Here is a 24,573-nt window from a genome sequence, read left to right on the forward strand (position 1 = left end):
CAGTAGTGCGGTATAGACTGGGGAAAAAAAGTCCTTTGAATTTATTTTATTCGAACATGTATGTCTGTTGCCCATAATTCAAATGTGTTCAATGAACATACTTTTGGTTATTTGTGAGAAGAGGGGAAAACTACGCCAGTTTACCACATTTTAATCATGTGCATGATTACATTTAGTACTTTTTTTTCACTGCCTAGTCGACAATAGTTAGATGATGATGCATAGGGCACTAAGGACAGTAAAGAGATGCGCAGAATTGGCAAAGTGTCACTATGAAATGATGAGTCAAAGGTTTAAGAGGTTAATGCCAAGAGGAAAGAAGCTACTGGAATGTCTGCTGGTTTTAACAAAGAAAACTAGCGTGTTGTAAAATATATATTTAGAAACATAAAAGAGAATTTCAATAAATTACAAGTGTAATCAAGCTGAAAGTCAAACACATTGTAGTGTTCATGTGTTAATGGGACGTTTGGAGGTTGGAGTCTGTCGGGTTTGCCGGTTAGTTCGGTGTCAGCGTCGACGTCATTCTCCTTGTGAGTGTTTTCATTTGGCATTTGTGTGTTTGACTGTTTGTCCTATTCAAAATGGTCGGAAGTGCAGAGTGTTTTTCACTCGAGCGCTGTAACTCAAATTTTGGCTCACCACACAAAGCAAAAAAAACCCAACAAAAAATCGAATAACAGCTCGTAACTCGAAAAAAGAAAATTGGGGCACTTGTAAATCACAGTATCACTGTAGATCCATTTTCTTTTCTTTCTTTTTTTTTTTTTTTTTGTCCTGTTCGGCTGTTAGGCCAAGCAGAAAGGAAGACCCTTTTATGCCGGAACAGTTTTACAGTGGACATTTTAAGCTTCCACTGTGGTTTCTTTTTATTCTGATGGATATTTATTGAGAATTACAGTTGTTCAGTCAAACAGAACAAACTTTTTAAAGGGGCGTGAAAGAAAAAACAAAAAGGAGAGCGAGTAAAAAGTTAAACTAAATAATATAGGAAAAGAAGACAACAAAAGACAAAGCACTAGCTGTAAACAAGATGAGGAAAGTAAAGCTTTATATAATTAGTACAATGACATTGAAGACAAAGAAATTGTGGAATTCGTGCACTTTTTCATGTTTTGGGGATGTGGGAGGAAACCCACGCGGAAACGGGGAGAACATGCAAACTCCACACAGGCGGGGCTGGGGATTGAACCCCGGTCCTCAGAACTGTGAGGCAGGCGCCCTAACCAGTCGTCCACCGTGCCGCCCATATGAATTATTAATTTGAATTTGAATTAGTTTGTTTAGTCTTAAAAAGTAATTCAAAATTTGGAGATTATGGTGTCTTGTAACATTCAACCATAATATTTTTTTTGTCGCTCAAAATATGCACCACAAATGCCGATGTGCGACAACTGACTCCAAGATTTATTGAGCTATTCGACCCCCGGTAGGTAAATCCAAGTTAAGAAAAGTTTCCGAAGAAAACCGAAGGTTTCATGTTTCGTACTACATGAACTACAATATATTAAAAATGCCTCACAGATGACAGTTTACAATCACGCGCAAAGATCGAGGTGACATGTTACAGCCCTGATGCGTTGAGGCTGTACGCCGACGTTTAGGAGCAAAAATCTCATTGACCAGGTAAAAATCAATATTTTAATTGGCTATTATTTTGCAAATATACAATATATTTTACATTGTTAAGTGAAATAGCCCTTTTTATTTCAACTTGGACAGCATTTTTGGTTTGTTGGAGATGTAGATGCAGTTGTAATTTCAGGCTTTAATTTCACAAGGCCTTGGGTTCAAATCCGTGCTCCGGCCTTCCTGTGTGGAGTTTGCATGTTCAACCCGTGCCTGCGTGGGTACTCCCACATGCAAAAAAACATGGTAGGTTCAGTGAACAGTCTAAATTGTCCGTAGGTGTCCTCACTAGGGTCGCGGGGCGTGCTGGAGCTTTTCCCAGCTATCTTCAGGCGACCCTGAACTGGTCGCCAGCCAATCACAGGCCACATATAAACAAAGAACCATTCACACTCACATTCACACCTACGGGCAATTTGGAATCTTCAATTAACCTACCATGCATGTTTTTGGGATGTGGGAGGAAACCGGAGTACCCGGAGAAAACCCACACAGGCACGGGGAGAACATGCAAACCACACAGATGGGGCCGGGATTTGCACCCCGGTCCTCAGAACTGTGAGGCGGATGTGCTAACCTGTCGTCCACCGTGCCGCCACTCATTGCATTATTATTTTCTTTTATTTTTAACTGTGTGTGTCTGGGTGTGCACATCTATTGTATGTATCTGTGTGGATGAGTGGTCGGAGGGGATTGATTTTAACTATGTAATGCACTTTGAGATGCATATCATTGAATGAAAAGTGCGCTATAAATAAAGTTTGATATGATTTGATTATGTTCGACAGAAGAATTTGGAAGTAGGTGAGTTTGCGAAGGGCAATTTGGTTGTTTCTTCTAAACCAGCAGACCATCGCGTAAAATGTCACCTAAGGAAATGTGTCACTTTCCCTTCGCTGGCTGCTTTGCTCGAGTGTCATCACGACAGGCAGCACAACAATCACCTCCATCTCTGCCACAGCGCGTGCCCTCCCCCCACCCAGACTCAGTGGATGTCGTGTCTGTTTGCGATGGCGAGAGGGGAAAGAGGCGAGCGGTGAGGCTGTACTGTATCTCCAGTTTGCGCCAAGAGCCATTGCCTAGCAACTAAACTAAAATATAATCCAGCAGATATGGACTGTGAGAGAAGGTGTGACTGTGGACAACACAGTTTTAATGTGGTTTTCATGTTACAAGAGCACTATCTGTAGTACCCGTTGTCACGTTTTGAGCATGTTTATAACAGTTATAACATGGTTTTCAATGTATGTGCATTCTGTCTGTGTTAACGCACCGTTGAAAAACCTGAAAATGCTGTTGTCCCCAGTGTTGGGGAGTAACAACATACATGTAACTATGTTACATAATTTGATTGCAAAATTTATGTAGTTGTAATTCATTTTAGTGCCCTGCGATTGGCTGGCAACCAGTTCAGGGTGTACCCCGCCTCCTGGTCACTATTCATGATACAACACACAGTTATGGTTTCATGAAATGATAATGGCCACATACCAATGAGCCTGACATATTACTAAGACACACACTTATCACAATGTGGGCAGAAACAAAGGGAAGAAAAGAGCAACGATTAGCTTGTACAACTTCAACAATTTTTTAAAAACGACATCACGAAGCATGTTGGTAACATGCTCATTGTAAGCCGACGCTTGTGATTGGCTCTTTCTGGTCATGTGTAGGGCAGCTATGGCTCAGTAGCTAGAGCGCCTCCATGTTGTGTGAAAAGGTCAATACTGCCGCATGGTGTCATGACTACAGGGTTTTATCGCCGCTCCTAAGGAATGCCATGTGCATGATGCCGGTGGGACTTCGCCGGGTGGGCTCACAGTCTGCTCAGTTGGCAGCAGCGTTAAGACAAGTCCCTGCGAATGATTTCAAGCGGACGTATTATGTAAAAACTGGCTTTTTAATATTTGTATGCAAAATGTTGTGCGCAGTGTTTGCCCACACATGCCATGTGAAATTAAACAACCAAGTCGGTCTTTAGTTGTCTGACTATTCCTGAAAATGTGTCTGTGAGTGACAGTGCCCTGCTGCTACACTGTTACCAAGCTGTGGGGTTAATTAACAAAATAACAACCCCCACACTTAGTTTCTCAGCCATTGACTTGGCAGCTAGGCTGGATGAAGTTCCAGAGTGAAACAAACACTTTGGCTGAAGCACTAATGAACTAATTACCCTGGGAACGCCCATTTTTCATTGGCAAAATGGATGGAAAGTGCCTTTAATTTCACAAAAGGAAATGCCTGTGCTACGTCATCTTCACAAACTCTTTTTCAAAAGTCTTAGAGCCATGTGCGATGCAATCAATAGCACAATGAGCTGACTAAACCCGTGTATTAGGCAGAAATGAACTGCACTCACTTACCTCCATATGCCTCATGCAGCTTCCTTCTGCAACGAAGCATTACAGGGATCGATTTGAACAAAACAAGCCAACTCAAATGTATCCAACCTCACTATTTTCACTCATTATTGTCTGAAAAACAGACTTTAAATATAGGAGACAATTGCGTTGCACAGCTTGCTTCCCCAGAAAGAAGAAAAAGCCCGAGTTTAACAACACAGACATTTGGAATGTTCAAGAGCGTTTATAGATCTATTCTAGTTATTTTATCCCCTTTAAATTTGTTAATATTGCATAAAAATAGATGACGTGGTGACAGACCAAGAAAAAAGTAGTAGTATAAAGAAATCAGCAGGCTCTCACGCAGGTTTCGACCTCAGTGTGGGCGAAGTTTTTCTGCAGACAACTTTTTAAAATCCAGAACTATGAGATAAGTGCCAATGCTCGCACTATTTGATACAGTAGGTCCTTTAAATACACGCCTTTATTTCACGTCCATCTGTTCGTCGGTTCTGGCTTCCATGGAGATGCTTTAGTCTTTGTGCCCTAGCATTAATTTGTCTGTGAGCACTCGTCCCCAATCAAGCTGCATTATGCATTGTGACCGTGATATTTATCTGAGCCTTTTGAACAGTAGCCTCATTGTTTCACAATGTTTTCATGTAATGTTTAAGCAGCACATTGATGGCAGCCAAGCTGAGTGTTTCTGATGACTCAAATCCTTTCACGGCATCTTTGAGGACACACAAGCGCAATAACATTGTTTATGACAACTTCCGCTTCATATCGCTATAGATGTCATTTCAGCCAGCATCAAAGGATTTGCTCTGTGTTGTTTGCCTTGCCTTTTTTTTTTTTTTAAACTTTAAAACTTTTTGTGTGCTACTTTTTTACCCCCTTTCTAAATGGACAACAGTGGTGAGAAAAGAATAGCCCTGAAGTTAGGAAATAGAAAAGGCTTGATGGTGTCCAAATACATTTGTCCTAAGTGTTTGCTTGTCATGCTAGTTGGAGATGACGGCTAGTAGCACAGGCGTTTCAAACCCATTTTCAGAGGTGTTGAAGCACCCCTAAATTGAATCCGAGCACCTCTAAAACTTGAGGGATCATTTTATTTGTTTCTGTATTTATTTGCTTACTTACTTGTACTGTATGTCATTTTGAACAAACTAGAAAAGTCTAAAACCATGCAGCACTTGATGGAAACATAAGTTTGAACCACAAAAATACAGCAACCCCTTGCCTCAAAAATGGTTTGGTCCACCCAATCCCAATCCCTCCTACCTCTCCTTGGGCTCTGAGGACGCTATCTTCCACGTCTTCCAGTGATATGCAGAAGTGGTGTAATTACCTGTCTTAAACCAGGTTATGTGGCACATTTCCTAACGTCTATCAATCAATACTAACACGCTAGGTCAATATTTATGTTGTTAGGTAGGAGTTAGATGGTGTTTTTTTTTCTAGCTAGGAAAGTTTTCAAGTGGTCAGACAATACCACTGTCCTCTGTTTGAGCTGGAACAAGACAGGCTAGCTGTTTTGTCACGTGCATGTTTTAATATTAAAGACAAATTGCTACTGACTGGAAGCCCACTAACATCCTCTACTATTAGAACAGAACGGGAGAGGATCAGAGAGAGGATTTTATAAATTGGTATTTAAAATGTAAATTTTTGTTAATACTGTATGTTTATATGTTGTGCTTTGTATTTTAAATAACAGTCCATGGTCCATTTTTGGTATTTTTCATATGTTGACTACTCACTATCGGATAATATGTTTTAACATAATCTTAACTAAAACAACCAGACTTCATGCAAGTACAGCGGAACTGTGACTTCAGAGTTTTATGAGTTACGGGCCGTTGCTTAGTCAATTTGTTTTGTTTTGTGTTGCGAGCCAAAATTTGAATCACAAGCGAGCTTCAGATACTGCACATCGCCGCTCGAGTGAATAGAAAACGAATTAGTTCTTAAGGGAGTGTAATGCCCCCCCAATATAGGCAACTACAGCTAACTTTTTTGCATCAATTTCTGCTGATGACAAAACAAAATATTTATGTTTGAATGTGATACCTTTGCATTCAATTACCCTCAATACCCAGTTAATTGCAATATACTCCAATTACAATTTGGAATATTTCCAACCTTCCCACTGCTACGTTATCTGCAGACTAGCTAGCTTGTCACTGATGATGAAAAAACTGAATGTTTATTGTGTATTATATGTATTACGTTTATATTGTTCCATTGCAGTTGGCTTGATGAGACTCTCAGCCGGTATGGAGCAGCTTTTTGTGAACAAATGAATTTTGGTTTAGTTTGTCTGTGACGTCGTGGTGCATTTGAATCCATGTTTTTTTGTGTGTGACAAGCAGGAACACTTATTAGGAATCCCACTCGTGCACTAGGCAGGACACGCCCTGCTGCAATATGATTAGCTGCAGGACACATGCTGCTTAAATGTGATTGGCTGCTGCGTCTTGGTATTACTTCCAGAAGGAAAAAAGAAGTGACTTCAGTGTGGTGGCCAGTATTGGTCAACAACAGATATGCAAATAGTGCAGCGTGGCGAGACTACTACAGTGAGTGCACGAGTAATATATAATTGGCCCCAATGAAATGTGACGACGAACTCAAGTCAAAAAAAAAATTGCCCGCATGTTGCAATGGAAATGTAGGTTAGGTGTTTAAGACGTTGATCGCAAGAGGGAAGAAGCTGTTGGAATGTCTGCTAGTTCTAGTTTGCATTGATCGGTAGCGCCTACCTGAGGGAAGGAGCTGGAAGAGCTGGTGACCGGGATGCATCTGCTCCATTTGCACACTGACTGTGGAGTATTTGCAACATTTGCACAACCAACATTGTCCCAGATTATCGCGCTACTCGTCACTTTAAACTGCATACACTCCTTGAAGTCTCGGCGCCCTTTGCACAATGGTCATCGCACCGGACTATTGCTATATTAGTCATTCAAACTGCTCTAAGTGCTAGAGGACTCTGCATCTTTGTACAATTGTCCAAAAAAATAATAATAATGTACCGGCATTACCAGATAACTATAAACCCTTCAGTGACTGTTTTTTTTTTTGTCAATGTCTTTATGTCTCAAAGTGTTCTCTTCTGATTCTGATCTGATTCTGATATCTTGACTCCCACTAACGCTAACCCACCCTAATCCTATGGCATTGTAACCCACACGAACCCCAACCCTAGCCCCAACCATAACAAACTTAATTGCTTTTATTTTGTACTAATGTGATACATATTTTGTATGGTCAACTCGTTACATCTGCCTAGCCTGCCTTTCCCGTGATGCCCGAGCCAATCATATCGCAGTGGGATTGCTAATAATGCAGCACTGACTAAACAGCTAGCCTGGAATGTTAGCTTCTCAGGTTTGCCACCGATTGGTTACTTGCTGTCTGCTTGTCACTTTTGTATCAAACACATTTACATATTGTACCATAAAAAATTTTTTTTTGGGGGTGGGGGGGGGGGGGGGGGTATTAAATGCTAATCAAATTTCACAAAATGGTGGTGGTGCTTGGGAATATGAACAGACCTAACAGCAGCAGGAATTATACTCATAGACGCGTCATCCAATGAGGTGGTAAAATTCTTTTTGCAGGATTATTTACAGTAACTTCAGCACCAAATGTTGAAGTGTTAGGATAGTTCAAGATGATGGCCAGTAATCATGTGGAGGACTGAGATAAACCTCCTGTTTTTGGTTGCATAGCCATTGGGTTGATGATTTTCGCAGATGGTGTGGCGCAGCATTTTGTGAACAAATGACTTTGTATCATGTGTAACTGGTGTGGTGCGTTTGAGTACATGTGGGGTACGAGGTCAACAAGGTGTGAGTTTCTTTGCTTCTGCTCTCCGTGAATAGTGGATTAAAGACAACAGTGAAATCTGAGCATTTCCTGACCTGCTATTTGTGGATTGCGGAACATTGCATCACCTTGGCTCAACACAAAGCTATCTTCAAAACCTGAACCTCTCGACTGTGAGGTGAACTGCACTGTGTGCTGGCTTTGAATTGACCTGTCACAGTTGTTCTTAAAGGGGACGTAGTTTACCAAACCAACTTTTTCTATTATTTGGGATGTAATATTTTCTCTATGATGCCTCAGTAAAACGTGAAATATGAATTAAAATTGTCCCCGCACTCCTGAGTTCCAAATGTTTTTCTGCCGAGATGCCTGAAATCAGGTCATTCGAAGTTCTCAAGCTTATCTACGTCACTAGCGAAGATCTCCGCCTTTGCTTTCTGCTTCCAACCCAGCGCTGTCAACCTAACAAACACATTTGAATGGTTGTTTGTTTATATGTAACCTGGGAATGGCTGGTGACTAGTTCAGGGTGTACCCCACCTCTCGCCCAAAGATAGCTGGGATAGACTCCAGCACACCCGCAAACCTATATAAGGATAAGCGGTACGGAAAATGGATGGATGGATGTGCTCAAGTGAGTCTTCTACACGGAGGCAACCAATCAGAGGAAAGGGAGCGGTCTTAGCCAAATATGGACAAAGCGGATTCAAAACTGGGTCAAACAGTGCAGCTGTCAGAGGGGCCTTTTCTGGACAGTCGTACGACATAAAAGGGTGTTTTTTGAAATGACTGACACTTTTATGCTAAGTCCATGTTAGACAGTCACTCTATGGCGGTCTAAATAGCAAAAATACAGGACCTATAAATTGATTATTAAAATTCTTTCCTAATTTCCTGTTACAGAATGTAATATCAAAGTCGGACCCCAAAGCACACAACAAAGATTGAGCGTCAACAATAAAACTTATTTAACCAAGGGAGCACTAACTGGCGAACGACAACAATAACGTGGAAGAAAAATAAAACAATGGTGACAAATGTTGATGCGAAAGAACCTAGAAATAACCAAAATCCACACAGTGGATGGACAGAGCGCAACAGGGAACATATGCTGAACACAATAAGTAACAAAAGAAGCACAATGAGGGCGAATAACTATTACACTAGTTAAGGAAAAAACTAGATCAAAGCTACAAAAAAAAAAAAGATCTAATCTACACAAGATAGATCCCCCCCCCAAAAAAAACAAGAGAGAACAGGCAGGATCACAGGTTCATGACATTTCCGGTGGTTCAGTGTTTTGCATTTGGGTTCTTCACCTCACTCGCCCCGTGTCATCATTCCATCATTGTAGGTGACTTTAAGCCTACTCAACTTCTTATAGTGGACCAAAACTGAGCATTGTATAATCGCGTAATATAGGTCCTGAACAGTGAAAATCAAGGCACATGAAAACTTTATAAACAGCATGTTAGCATGGGAATGTATTTTACAATGCTGACAATAGATGTCTGTCATCCATCCAATCCTCAGATATGACCTACAGTAAGTGTTTCCTCACACACGTCAAGAGGACTGTTCGACAATTTAAATGATGGAAAACATTTTCCCCTGCGCTTCTATCTATCATAATGTGGCTTTTGTTATATTATATTTAATGTCATGATCTATGCCTTACTGAGAGCACAGCTACAGCATCCGTTGCAACCCAACACTATATGGGCTTAGAAGGACCTCTCTCTTTGCTAGCTTCTTTATACAGTATTTGGCTCTTGTGATGCAAAGGTAGAGTGACTGTTAACAAAATAGACATTCATGACTCCTTCTCATTCATCATTTGTAAAAAAATGTTATATTGTTTTTAATGAAATAATATTGGCCTGGTTTACTTCTACATATATTCGCATGACTGTACAATTAATAAAGACTTTAAAGTCCTGATGTTTGCAGGAATTTTAGTAGCTCCTACACCTTTTTTAAAAATCCTGTTTCAAACGAATGCTGACCAAAGCTGCAACACATTCCCCTCGGACCAGCTGTCACACAAATGGATGGCGTCCCGCTGCCCATGATTGTCACATGACTCACCTTTGCAATAATAACCTCCACTGGGAACTGGCTGCTGTAATAGTGGATTAGTGAAATGCTTCACTCGGAGCTGCAGTGGCACTACTGTTTTGTTTGCATAATGGGGGACAACACTGACATTGACATCACATTTACGGGGAGAAAGTATGGAAAAGGGACTTTTTATGTCTGGTATAGTATTGTGGTGCCTTGAGATATGAGTGACCCAACTTACGGGTTTTTCAGGATACGAGCCTTTGTTCGGCTGACTTTTTGCTCTTGCAGTTACAAATTTGCGCTGTATGGTGGCAGTGAATTCAACTCAACTCCCTTCACAACAAGCAGCAGTTCAGCAGATGGTGAACAATTTGTCATAAAAGAGGCAGTTCCGTGCCACTCACAGCTGAATTTTACTGTCAAACTAAACAGAAAACAAATAGAATTACACATTGTGGATTCAAAACAACCACATAGCTTTGCCTTAGAAAATGTCATCTTAGCTTAAGACGAACAAACAATGCAAAACACCTTAGACTAGCTAAGAAATAGAATTGGTGTTACGGTGTTATACAACCCTTTAAGCCATGGGTGTCAAACTCATTTTTGTCTCGGGCTGCATTGTAGTTATGATTTCCCTCAGAGGGCCATTAGAACAGTGAAATGTTTAATCACCAAATCATATTATTAACATTACACAACAAATTGAGGGGTAAATAGTTTTGAAATCAGAAGACAAGGTTAATAGTTTGTTCAAGTATTGTTTAAGTTACTGTAGAAGAAGGGTTTGATAACAGAAAAATGCAATATCTCAACATTATTGTTTATTATTATGACAATTTGGAATTTGGGTACAGATTTTAGCAAAACTCACGGAAGTTGACGAGCATGATTTGCTTTTGCGGGCCACATAAAATGATGTGGCGGGTCGCATCTGGCTCCCGGGCCTTGAGTTTGACACATTTTCTTTAAGCAATGGCTATTTGAACACAAACGGTGCCGCAACACATGTAGGCAGACATTACAACAATATACACAAGCATATATTCTTTATCCTGTCCAAAAATGACTAGGCCTACTATATCTGCAGCTTCCCAAGCACTGTGTTTATCCACCTTTCTTCATTATACTGCTCCCAAAGTGGCCTTGGCACGGAAACCAGAAGGACCACAACAGTGTCCATTGACTTGGAGCTAAAACATTTATATTGTTTGACTATGTCATTACTGTATGTTTTTAAAGTACATTATTATAGAGTGCTATATTCTTATAACCCCAATTCCAATGAAGTTGGGACATTGTGTTAAACATAAATAAAAACAGAATACAATGATTTAATTGAATACACTACAAAGACAAGATATTTAATGTTCAAACTGATAAACTTTATTGTTTTTAGCAAATCATCATTAACTTAGACTTTTATGGCTGCAACACATTCCCAAAACGCTGGGACAGGTGGGGAAAAAGACTGAGAAAGTTGAGGAATGCTCATCAAACACCTGTTTGGAACATCCCACAGGTGAACAGGCTAATTGGGAACAGGTGGGTGCCATGATTGGGTAAAAGAGGAGCTTCCCTGAAATACTCAGTCATTCACAAGCAAAGATGGGGCGAGGTTCATCTCTTTGTGAACAAGTGCGTGAGAAAATAGTCGAACAGTTTAAGGACAATGTTCCTCAACGTACAATTGCAAGGAATTTAGGGATTTCATCATCTACGGTGCAAAATATTATTAAAAGGTCCAGAGAATCTGGAGAAATCACTGCATGTAAGCGGCAAGGCCGAAAACCAACATTGAATGCCCGTAACCTTCGATCCCTCAGGCAGCACTGCATCAAAAACCGACATCAATGTGTAAAGGATATCACCACATGGGCTCAGGAAAACTTCAGAAAACCAATGTCAGTAAATACAGTTCGGCGCTACATCCGTAATTGCAACTTGAAACTCTACTCTGCAAAGCAAAAGCCATTTATCAACCACACCCAGAAACCCCACCGACTTCTCTGGGCCCGACCTCATCTAAGATGGACTGATGCAAAGTGGAAAAGTGTTCTGTGGTCCGATGAGTCCACATTACAAATTTTTTGGGGGAAATTGTGGACGTCGTGTCCTCCGGACCAAAGAGGAAAAGAACCATCTGGACTGTTATAGACGCAAAGTTCAAAAGCCAGCATCTCTCATGGTATGGGGCTGTGTTAGTGCCAATGGCATGGGTTACTTACACATCTGTGAAGGCACCATTCATGCTGAAAGGTACATAGAGGTTTTGGAGAAACATATGCTGCCTTCGAAGCAATGTCTTTTTCATGGACGCCCCTGCTTATTTCAGCAAGCCAATGCCAAACCACATTCTGCACGTGTTACAACAGCGTGGCTTCATAGTAAAAGAGTGCGGGTACTAGACTGGCCTGCCTGCAGTCCAGACCTGTCTCCCATTGAAAATGTGTGGCTCATTATGAAGCGTAAAATACGACAACGGAGACCCCGGAATGTTGAACAGCTGAAGCTGTACATCAAGCAAGAATGGGAAAGAATTCCACCTACAACGCTTCAACAATTCATGTCCTCAGTTCCCAAACGTTTATTTAATGTTGTTAAAAGAAAAGGTGATGTAACACAGTGGTAAACATGATCCTGTCCCAGCTTTTTTGGAACGTGTTGCAGCCATAAAATTCTAAGTTAATGATTATTTGCTAAAAACAATAAAGTTTATCAGTTTGAACATTCAATATCTTGTCTTTGTTGTGTATTCAATTCAATATAGGTTAAACATGATTTGCAAATCATTGTATTCTGTTTTTATTTATGTTTAACACAACGTCCCAACTTCATTGGAATTGGGGTTGTAAATTAAAAAAACATCTCAAACATTTTTGTCAGTTTTTTGGGGGGAGGCTGGTATAGAATCATGAGATTTCTATTTGAATTACACGTTTTGAGTCATGAGGTTGCTAACGGAACAAATTATACTTGGATTTCAAGGTCCTACTATAGTTGTGTCATTAAACTCGCCTTTTGTTCCACACTGAAATAAATGTTAGAGAACACAGGCAAATTGTAACAGCAAAGTAGACTTCACAGGCTAATAGTTGCTGTGTCGGGAGAGAAGAAATTATGAACTTTCACTTTTTAAAAATATTTTACTTGTTTTTTTTTTTTAAGCAAATTGATGTCCAGTACATAGCTTGACGCTCCAGCTATTTGTCTTTGCAGAAGCACAACTTCCTTCCGCTGACTCTGAATCTCCCAATAAGACGCCTCCCAGCCTCCTCTCTTCGTCACACCTGCCCAGCCGCCTGCCCGCACCCTCCACAGAGTGAGTTCCCACGTGTGTGCCCAGCCATGCCAAACAACACCCGAGTGACCCAGCTGGAGCACAGCAGCGAGCCGGTCACCGAGTCGGTGGCTGACCTGCTGTCTCTGGAGCACCCAATGGACTACAAGAGCAGTCAGATGAGTATGGGTCTCAGTCCGGGCTCCACTGCCCCAGGAAGAGCCCTGCTGCCCTCCCCTGACCCCGATGCTGAGGATGGAGGCCGGCCTGGAACAATAAGATGGAGTACATCCTGGCACAGGTGGGCTTCTCGGTGGGCCTGGGGAACGTCTGGAGGTTCCCCTACCTGTGTCAAAAGAATGGTGGAGGTAAGGGGAGCTAATCACCGGGATTTAGAGGAACGTTTTGTGGGCCAACGCTCATTTGGTCGACTTTCAAAACAAAATTGTCCCTTGAGTTCAAATCCATTGGTAGTATTTTCTTCCAGAGTCCAAACTATATCCATCGTAAAACCCTATGGGAAATGCATTAAAGACCCTGTAAAGTGAATTTTGAGATTTGTTTCTAAATACACATTAGAAGATACAGTAATCGCTGTGAATGTGCAAAAAGGTAGTCTTAAAACAATTTTTTATCATTTCAGGTTTCTTGGAGGGGGTGTGGCTAAAAGGATGCCTTGTGACGCACCCCCACTATATATGAACTTGAGCACCTTTGTCACAATTGCGACATGCAGTTAGCTAGCTTGCTGTGCCTATACCCCAGAAATGCATTTGCGCTTTGTATAGTCCACTGGCATGGCCGCTTTAGAGCTCCTCGTTGTCAGACAGGAGTGCGTGCACGTAACCGAGCGAAGACGTAAATAAAAGTCTGACGTGACAGCCAGCGTATGGATAGGACTTTGCGCTGGCATGGCCACTTTAGATTGGCTCGTTGTCACGGCGTGGAAAACCCCCGACAACATCCCTGTGGGATATATTCCAGCCACTGGAGGCTTAAAGCGTATATATTTTCGTGGCTCAAACATGCAGTTACAGTATGTATCGACATAAGAATGATCCTATACAAAGTAGCAACCTTTTTACAGGTCATAGTAGTGATATCCGATTGACAGATGATAGCTGAGCGGTGCGTGAGTTTGTTTGCCTCAGCGTTTGACTGTGGGGGGTAGCATTGGGTCCGTGCGGCCCCTACCGGGTGGACAGTTGTCAGGGCGCCTGGGTGGAGCCGGCGGACCGCCCTGGGTCCCTCGGTGTGAGACGTGTCCCGTCCACTGGGCTGCTCTCGGGTGGACCCCTGGGCCCGATATCGCCCCTCGATCGATTGGGTGGGGTCCTCAGCCTCTGCGGTGCGGGCACAGCAATTACAGGACACTTCTGTCAGTCTTTGTGCATGTAAAACGGTGTCAATTCACTTGCATGTGTCCACAGGCAGACCCCCCTAGGACTCGATCACTGGGTCTGGGGTCACGCACTTACTGCGACAAATAACTCATGAATATGCAACTCGCTTGTGTATCCCCTCACTCATACTCTCGTCCTTTTATACTTTTATAATTTACATAGTCAATCCCACCACACTTCAGTTCTACAGCCGGGTTCATGACCCTTGTCCTGCATGCTTCTTCTCCTGTCCTTGTCCGGGTCTATCTTGTCCTCTCCTTCCCTCACAGGGTGTAGCACTACAGCCCCATGCATCACTCATATTTAATGTTTCATTGTTGTAGATAATGTAATGATTTACTTTTCTCATCCTGTTTACAATTAGTGCTTTGTCTTTTGTCTTTGTTTCTCTCTCCCCTCTAGAAACTTTGTTCTGTTCGACTCTGATTCTCAATAAACTTCAATTATAATACTAAGAAACTACAGCGGAAGCTTAAAAACGCCACTGTGACACAGTAAAACTGTTCAAGCATAAAAGGGATACAGATCCTCCATTCTGCTTGACCTAACAGCCGAGCAGGACAAAAAAAAAAAAAAAAAAAAAAAAAATCACAAACGTTTGATTGCAGTTGTTGCTGCGAAGGGTGGCCCAACCAATCATTAGGAATCACTTTTTCACACAGGGCTATGTGGGTTTTGAATTTTTTCTCTCCTTAATAATAAAAACCTTCATTTAAAAACTGTATTTATATGTTTACTTCTGTTATCTTTGACTAACATTTACATTTCTTGGAAGTCTAACAAACAGCAATTCCTAATAACATTGCCATTGAGTAACAGCACGCTGTCTCTGCTGGACTGTTAAACATAGAGTGAAAGTCAACAGCTCTGCATTCTTCTCCCTTGTGTCGTAGGTGCCTACCTGGTGCCCTACTTCATTCTCCTTCTCCTCATCGGCATCCCACTGTTCTTCCTGGAGCTGGCAGTGGGTCAGAGGATTCGACGTGGCAGCATTGGCGTGTGGAACTATGTCTACCCCCAGCTGGGAGGCATTGGGGTTTCTAGTCTGATGGTAACTGTATGACCTCCGTCATTGACTGGATATTAGCTGCACCATTATTGTGTGTAAATACTCACAGGTACTACTAATTGAATAAAAATATAACACCTATGAAATACTCAGCAAAAAGTTGAATGGGGGCAACTGGACAAATCTTGGTGGTTGAAGACATTTCACCTTTAATCAAAAAGGCTTATTCAGTTCTAAATCGTATATGTGGAGTTTCCCTATTTATGTTTCGAGTGGGTGTCAGAATCAGAATCCTCTTTATTGCCAAGTATGTCAAAAACACACAAGGAATTTGTCTCCAGTAGTTGGAGCCGCTCTAGTACGACAATAGACAGCCATTTTGACAGTAAACACTTTGACATAAAAACATAAAAAGACACTATGGAGAGTCATTTAGTCTCCAGCAATTTAATGGCAAGAGGGAAGAACCTGTTGGAATGTCTGCTGGCTTTAGTACGCATTGTTCGATAGCGCCTACCTGAGGGAAGGAGCTGTAAGCGGTGGGGACCAGGATGTGGAGGGTCCAAGAGAATTTCGCATGCTCTTGTCTTAGTTCTGGTCACGTGCAAGTCTCAAGGGTGGGTAGGGGTGTAGCAATGATTTTTCCGGCAGTCCTAATTGTCCGTTGCAGTCAGAGTTTATCCTTTTTTGTGGCAGCACCAAACCAGATGGATGAACAGAGGACTGATTCGATGACCGCTGTGTAGAACTGCCTCAACAGCTCCTGTGGCAGGCCGTGCTTCCTCAGAAGCCGCAGGAAGTACATCCTCTGCTGGGCCTTTTTGAGGATGGAGTTGACATTGGTCTCCAACTTCAGGTCCTGAGAGACCGTAATTCCCAGGAACTTAAAAGTCTCGACGGTTGACACGGGGCAGCTGGACAGCCTGAGTAGCAGCTGTGGTGAAGGATGTTTCCTGAAGTCCATGATCATCTCTACAGTCTTGAGCGTGTTCAGCTCCAAGTTGTGTCAGCCACACCAAAGCTCCAGCCACTCCACTTCCTGTCAATACGCAGACACATTGCCAGGTTTGAAGAGGCCGATGACTGTGGTGTTATCTGCAAACTTAAGGAATATGCCATTTGGGTGCGTTGAGGTGCAGTAGTTTGTGTAGAGAGAATGAGCAGTGGAGAGAAGACACATCCTTGGGGCGCCCCGGTGCTGATGGTGCATGTGGATGAGGTGGTGTCCCTCAACCTCACCTGCTGTCTCCTGCCCATCAGGAAGCTGTGAATCCACTGGCAGATGGCAGGCGAGACGCTGAGCTGGAGAAGCTTGGAGAAGAGAAGTTTGGGGATGATGGTGTTGAACGCAGAGTTGAAGTCCGTGAACAGGACCCTTGCGCCATCGAGGTGTTCTAGGATGATGTGCAGTCCCATGTTGACTGTGTCATCCACAGACCTTTTTGCTCGGTAGGCAAACTGCACGGGGTCCAGCAGCGCTCCTGTGACGCTCTTGAGGTGGTCCAGAATGAGGCGTTCAAATGACTTTATGACCAGTTTTAAGTAGGGCAGGCCTTTTCGTCGGTGGTTGTCCTGCCTGATGGGCCTGACCTGCAGGAGCCATGCCTCTTAATCACTCACTTAGCACACACTCACACATTGGGGGACTGGTATGGGGTCGGGAGGGTGTGGGTGTCGGACCGGGTTTCAGCATGTCTGTGCTGTTTCCCGGCCCGGGCACCCTGCCCCTCCGTCCTGCCTGCCTCCCTGGATTTGAATGCATCACACACACTTATCCCCATATTTTTAATGCACCACATACACCCATCTGTGGGAGACGGTGGGTCTTGGGTGGGGGGGATTTGGCAGTTAGGCAGCAGTGCCTGGCAGCCCTTTTTATTCAAATTGACTTTCATGCTCTGATTTAAAAAAATAAATCAGAAGTTACTCACTAGTTACTCAGTACTTGAGTGTTTTTTTTTCCCACTGAGTATTTGGTGGACTACTTTTTACTTTTACTTCAGTCATATTATTTTAAAGTAACAGTACTCTTGAATACAATATTTGGCTACTCTACCCACCTCTGCTAACTACACAGACATGTAGACCTTTTCACCATGACGTCACATATACTTCCGGGTGCCAAGAGCTTTATCCAATGGTACCACTAGTAAACAAACCATTACATGTCATTTGACCAAGGCAGTAAATGGATTAACAATTGATGACAATTTTAGATTTCTTGTCTACCACTGTAGTTTGAATGTGTGAAGTGTCAGTCGAAAAGAACTGAAAAAGAAAGTAACTCAACTTTACTTACTTTACTTTACATTTCAACAATAACATTTCATTGTGGAAATCCGGACAAGTAAAATCAACATTGATTGACAGGCTAAATAAAGTGTTGTCTACTAGCAGGCTAGCCATTATGTTTTGCTAAATAACAAAAAAGACAACTGAACCAAACATTTTATATTATAACATTTATTTTACTTATAAAATGCCTTGCACAAAAACCTGATGAAGGAGCTTTGGTTACCAGTCTGTCCCTTTAGATGCGGCTACTTTTCTAAGATAGTCATGCGGTCTTCTCTGTACAACTACTTATTGTACATCATCCACTCCATATATCCTTCTCACGCACAGATTCAGCTCAATTACTTTCGATTTTGTTTTAAGGAAATTGAAAATAAAACACTGCAGGTGCAATCTGGACACACAGGTTGCGCTCATCCGACCATACATCATCAAAGGCAGACGAACCTCAAAAATTATTTGACAAAACAGACATGCCAAAAAAGCAATGGCGGACGAAGGAGCAGAAAACAGTCAGTGGCGATAAGAAGATGCTTTAGAACTGATAAATATAAGACAACGTTGGCTCTGGTTGCACAAAATTCTTGAAATTGCCAAAAATGCAGAAGGAATGATCATGACCTACACTGTGCCTCGTGTTTGTGCGCATTGCGCCACGTGATGTCGTGTTTTGTACAAATGTGTGTTACTTCACGACCGCATTCCATCCACATTAGACGTTACATTTGTTTTTGTTACGTGAATGACTACATAAAAAGATCGTATTTAAGAAAAAATCAGAATGTGGCATCATGCTCTGCAGTGACAACGTAACCTTAGACGCGGCCTTAGTCATTCTTACTAACTGCTAACTAGTGTCCTAAAGAGTGCACTGACTTGGGGGGTTTAAAGTCCCACATTGCGGTGTCAATAAGGAAGGAAATAATTGGCCTCCTATCATCATTCATCATTGTGACATGCTGCTGGGCTCACAGTGGAAGTGTGACACATCACAAGGATCTAGTGAACACAGTCGGTTGCCTTGGTGAGATGGGGAAGTTGCAGCCTGTAGCTTTTGCACCTCTAGTGGCTTCCTCACAGCAACAACACCCTTTGCTTCCGCTCTGCTACGATAACGTTGTTTTGTACATGGAGGCACACTCATCTCATTGGTCCATTCAATTAGCGAGTAATCTTGGGTCATGTGATTGGTGCCATTGAGTGCACTTTTGTACGCTTTGATCAACGCACTTTATTTTACCACTTTATTTTACAGAAAACCCCAGCTATATCACGGTTCAGTTATCACGGTCCTGGTATTTTTTTTATGTTTTATATTGGGGGGGGGGATGTTATTAAAGTTTTTACAATTTTTTTTTAAAACTGTACAATATTTTTTTGTTATCCATTGCCCTGGCTCGCTCTCAAAATATTATATAGGCAAGGAAAGGCAAATTTATTTGTATAGCGCATTTTATACACAAGGTAACTGGTGGGCCATTCTAGCAGCTTTACTTTACTTCTTTGAAACCGATTGAGAGTTTCCGTGGCAGTATGTTTTGTATCATTATCTTGCTGAAATCTCGGCGCCCTTTCCATAATGGTCATTGCACCGTACTATTGCAATATTCGTCATTCGAACTGCTCTAAGTGCTAGTGCTAATCTTTTGCACAATTGTCAAAAAAACAAACAAACAAAAAACAAAAAAAAAATGTACCAGCATTACCAGACAACTAGCAACCCTTTATTACTCAGTGACTGTTTTTTTCTTTTTGTCAATGTCTTTATGTCACAAAAGTGTTCTCTGCCAATTGACTGCTTGTTGTCGTACTAGAGCGGCTCCAACTACCGTAGACAATTTTTTTGGACATACTTGGCAAATAAAGATGATTCTGATTCTGAAATGTCCACCCTCGTTTCATTTTCATCATCCTCATAGATGGCAGCAGATTTTTGTCAAGAAAGACTCGGCCCATTCACATTTGCCCATTCATCCTTCCTTCAATAATTCCTTTTCTACAAATTGACAAAAAATATGTTTCAACAAAGGTAAAATGAAATGAAAATTAAATTAAAGTTAAATACATGTTTTTGATTGGGGTTTGTTTGGGGTTTGTTTGGACACACCAAAAAATAACATGTACACACTCACACAACCAAGAAAACTTCTCCCTCACGCAAAAAATAAACTCATAGGTTAAAAACCTCTCACTGCCCCCCCTCCCAAAAAAAAACCCCACACATACACCTCTCACACAGCAAAACATTCTCACTCACAAGAAAAGCCACACACACCAAAAACCTCTCACACTCATCAAAACACCTCTCTCTCGCTCTCACTCTATCGCACACATAAACACGCACATACCACAAAGCCTCTCTTACATACAAAAACCCTCACATGAGGGCTGCACAATATTTAGTTTGAGGTACACACATAGCAGGGTCTGCTGCAATGGGTATTTTGGAATTAAATCAAGAAACAATCTTGTTTTTTGTCATATTAATGAAATCTTTGCAAAGAGAGGAACCTGCAGTTCCTTCGCGCTTCTGCCCGTCTCTGAAGAACACGGGAGAGCAAATGCACAGTTAAACTAAAATGGGTGGGATTCGAGGAAGAAAGGCCTATTCACAGTTATAGTATCTTGTCCTTGAGAGAAAAGGGAGGCTGGTAGAGCCACTGAGAAGGGAGGAAAAAACAATTAAGCTACTAGGTACATTTGAAAAAGTAACACAAGAACAAAATACTATTGAAATAATAAAAATCACACAGAAACTATGGGATAATATAATAAAACAATATAGAGTATATTTTGTCATAACAAGGGACACTACGCAAAGGGGAGTGAATGTGTTCTTTTGTAATACAGTACATAATTGTTAAAATGGATTACAAGGACAATTATTATTTGTATCAGAATGCTTTAGTTAAAACTGTATAATCACACTGTGATAATATGGATTTTTTTTTTGTTCTGTAATATAAGAGGGCGGCACGGTGGATGACTGGTTAGGGCGTCTGCCTCACAGTTCTGAGGACCAGGATTCAAATCCCGGTCCCGCCTGTGTGGAGTTTGTATGTTCTCCCCGTGCTTGTGTGGGTTTTCTTCGGGAACTTCGGTTTCCTCCCACATCCCCAAAATCATGCAGAGTAGGTTAATCGAAGACTCTCAATTGCCCGTAGGTATGAATGTGTGTGCGAATGGTTGTTTGTTTAAATGTACCCTGCGATTGGCTGTTGACCAGTTCAGGGTGTTCCCCGCCTCTTGCCCGAGATAGCTGGGATGGGCTACAGCACGAATAGAGTAGATTACATGATTTCGCTAATATATTTAGCCACAGCTGTGAGGATTGCAAAGCTTTTCTCCATCGTTTCTCCATCGTTCCCGTCAGACTGTGTTGCCTGTTTGTGTTTGCACATTAAGGACAAAAGTCCTGTTTTTGATTTAATTCCTCATTCTAAAAAACACCATTGAGCAACACGTTTCCTCATGTTTTTGAGATTGTAGGGTAAAACCTGCAGCTGGCTACTAGTGTGGACTGAATGGCTGGCAACATGGAGGAAACGAAATACCAGTATTTTGAGGGTAATAGTTCATTTTAGGAACGATCAACTGAACTTAGAACTAGTTTGCATAGAAAATGAACTTTCCCAACACTGACCTTGTCTTATTTCACATCGCAATATACAGGGTGATTGAAAAGTAACTCCCTATTTTAAAATACTTATAATTTATTCATGTTGTAATATTTTTCTAAATATTTTTGTGTATGTTCCATGATTAAAGGAGCAAGTCTATTCTACTAAACCAACGACTTTGGAAGAACCTGAAGAGCGAATACGAGAAGTTGTCTTCCATCCCACAAGAGTTCCTTGTGAAATCAGTTAATGCGGTTCCCAGGCAGCTTGAGAAACTGGTGTCTAATGCTGACGCCAATATAGAATTTTAAATAAAACTCCATGCAATACACTTTCGTCTCATGTTAATTTCTTGTAAGAAGTATAGTTCAGAAATAAATGACAAGTACTTAAAAATAGGGAGTTACTTTTCAATCACCCGGTATATCGCAGGTTTAAAAAACAAACAAACAAAATAAATCGCAATGCCATATTTTTCCAATATTGTGGAGCCCAACCTCACATAGACAAAAAAAGGTCTCATAAGGAAAGAAAGAAGAAAAAAAAGAATAAATAAAAATAAAAAGTAAGAAGAACTTTTAGGTATTGGCATGAGCTTTTTAAGTTCATGTGAGAACATTTTTTTGGTGTGTGAGGTTATTTGGTTGTGGCCATCATGAAGAGACTCCATGCTGGCTGACAGACAGGAGGGAGACAGATCTGACCAGGGTGGGGCCTGGGGGGCACGTGTCATTGGGCAGCTATAAATAGCAAGTCGGCCAGGACTGCTGAGAGCAAACAGCTCAATAATTCATTAGCACTCAGCGTTAACCTGACATGGGCTCAGCATCTCCATCCCCTATAAAAATTTAATAGGACATGTTTGATGACACAAATTTAATAAAGCACACACACACACCTTCCCGCTCTCACACATGCAACTTTTACTTGTATATCTTCACTGCATTTACAATAGCTTATTTCCATGTGTGTGTGTGTGTGTGTGTGTGTGGTTGGGTCAATTGTAGGGAATGTCAATGTATTTTCTCTCCGAATTCATGGAAACAATGGCAAAATTCAAGAAAGACATCAGCAGGGCAGCTGCAGCAAAATTATGTATAATTGTTTCTGAATGTCGTTATTGTTTAAGAACATCAATGGAAAGGACCTTTTTCAGTTTTTCAGGGAAATCTCATAAAAGTTTTCACCCTAATTTTCATCCCAAAATGCACCCCCTTTCCCTAAAAATGGAACGCACATGACCATCCTGAGTTTGGGGACCGGGAGAGAGAAAGCCCTTCACCATGTGTGGGGGTCTACATTTCAATGGTGAACGTGTACATTTAACATTGTGCCCTTCAGTACACAGTCATTGGCCTTGCTGACCCGTCACCTGCAGGAACTATTATCACAGGCTAGTGCTACGGCCACAATACATGCAGTACATTTGACCATGTGTATTGCATGTGTGCATTGTGGCTACTTGTACCTACCTGTAAAATCTGGTCCAAGCACACTTGCTATCTGGATCAATGGTGCCACCTTCTTGTCCTTGTCCTTATAATCTTTCATTGTTGTGTTGTAAAGGCAAGGATGAGTTCTCATGTTCTTCAATTAATGTTTGTATTTCTTCAAATGCCCAACTTCTTTCCTTGCCCTTGGAAGCTGCCATTTTGGCTAGCAAGTGACTCACATGATCACCACCTCTTCTCTGATTGGCTGTGGTTTGCTAAACTCCAGCAAACGTTTCAAAGAATTAATATCTCCAAACAATTCAAAACAAGTCTGTTTGCTGGTGTTTGGCAACACGTCCACATTAACAAACCTGTGCGAACTTTTTGTGGCAAACACCACCAAACACAAATTTTCTCAATGTCTGCAAACAATTTTTTGCTAAGTGGAGACAAGGCTCAAGATAAAGAAATGAAGTCACATGATCACATTTGTTTGTTCGTGGCCCTTGGCACAAACGAGCTGCTGTCTTCTTTACGGCAGGTTTGCGGCTTCGTGGGCCTCTACTACAACGTGATCATCGGATGGAGCATCTTCTACTTCTTCCAGTCCTTCCAGTACCCACTCCCGTGGGCCGAATGCCCGGTCCACATCAACGGAACCCAGGCCAGTGAGTGCACCAGACCAAAAAGACGCCTTTTGATCCATTCAAAACATGAATAGACATTTATAGTGAACCCCTGTTGATCGCGGGGAATATATTCCAGAACCACTCGTCAAAATCTGCGGTATACACAGACCATATAGAAAGGATTTTAAAAATAGTTTTATGCCTCCCACAAACTTTAAAAAGGACAAACATTAAACTAGGAATACTAATGCTAACAGCAAAGCAATGTGCTCTCTTAACTTTGCATGAATTCATCAGTGCTGAAAAATGAAAGTCCAAGATGCAGGCATGCATAGACAGAATTGACTTTAAACATTAATGAAAGAAACATAGTAGTATATCCATCCATCCATTTTCTGAGCTGCTTCTCCTCACTAGGGTCGAGGGCATGCTGGAGCCTCATATATATATATATATATATATATATATATATATATATATATATATATATATATATATATATAGATAGATGCACGACTCACTTATTATAAGAGATTTTGAACTTTAAAGAAATAGACACAGGTGCATATGTGTGCACAAATTCCTTGGTAACATTCAAACATCAAAAGCAAAGACAGATGTGCACATTTAGACACAAGTGACTTTAAAACATACAGATGCACAACTCCCTTTGTTGTGTAAATTTTAACATAAAAAAACAAGAGACACATGCAGACAAAAGGTGCAAAGAGAAGCATAACTCCCTCATGGTATGACTTAACATCAAAGAAAGAGACAGACACAGGTGCAAATAGACGCACAACTCTCTCTGTAACATGACTTTGAAATTAAAGTAAGAGACACAAACAATCATATAGACCCAACTGACTTTAAACATAAAAGAGACACAGAAGCATGCAGATACCCAACTCCCTTGGTGTCATGACTTCAAACCTCTAAAAGAGACACAGGTGCACATATAGATATAGGTGTCCTTAAATAATAAGGAAAGAGACACAGGCACATATTGACACATAACTCTCTTGGTAACAT

The 24,573-nt window shown here is 41.5% G+C and overlaps 1 protein-coding gene across 1 annotated transcript in view; it reads left to right on the forward strand.

Annotated features, from left to right (window-relative positions):
* The window catches only part of slc6a17 (solute carrier family 6 member 17), a 47,910-nt gene that overhangs the window by 1,433 nt on the left and 21,904 nt on the right, over positions 1 to 24,573 (forward strand). The window contains 4 exon segments of the mRNA XM_061788433.1: positions 13,092 to 13,410; positions 13,413 to 13,520; positions 15,449 to 15,606; positions 23,454 to 23,580. Coding sequence (XP_061644417.1) covers positions 13,221 to 13,410; positions 13,413 to 13,520; positions 15,449 to 15,606; positions 23,454 to 23,580 — 583 coding nt within the window. The 5' untranslated portion in view covers positions 13,092 to 13,220.

The sequence above is a fragment of the Phyllopteryx taeniolatus genome, chromosome 1 (genome assembly GCF_024500385.1).
Source record: "Phyllopteryx taeniolatus isolate TA_2022b chromosome 1, UOR_Ptae_1.2, whole genome shotgun sequence".
Lineage (NCBI taxonomy): Eukaryota > Metazoa > Chordata > Actinopteri > Syngnathiformes > Syngnathidae > Phyllopteryx > Phyllopteryx taeniolatus.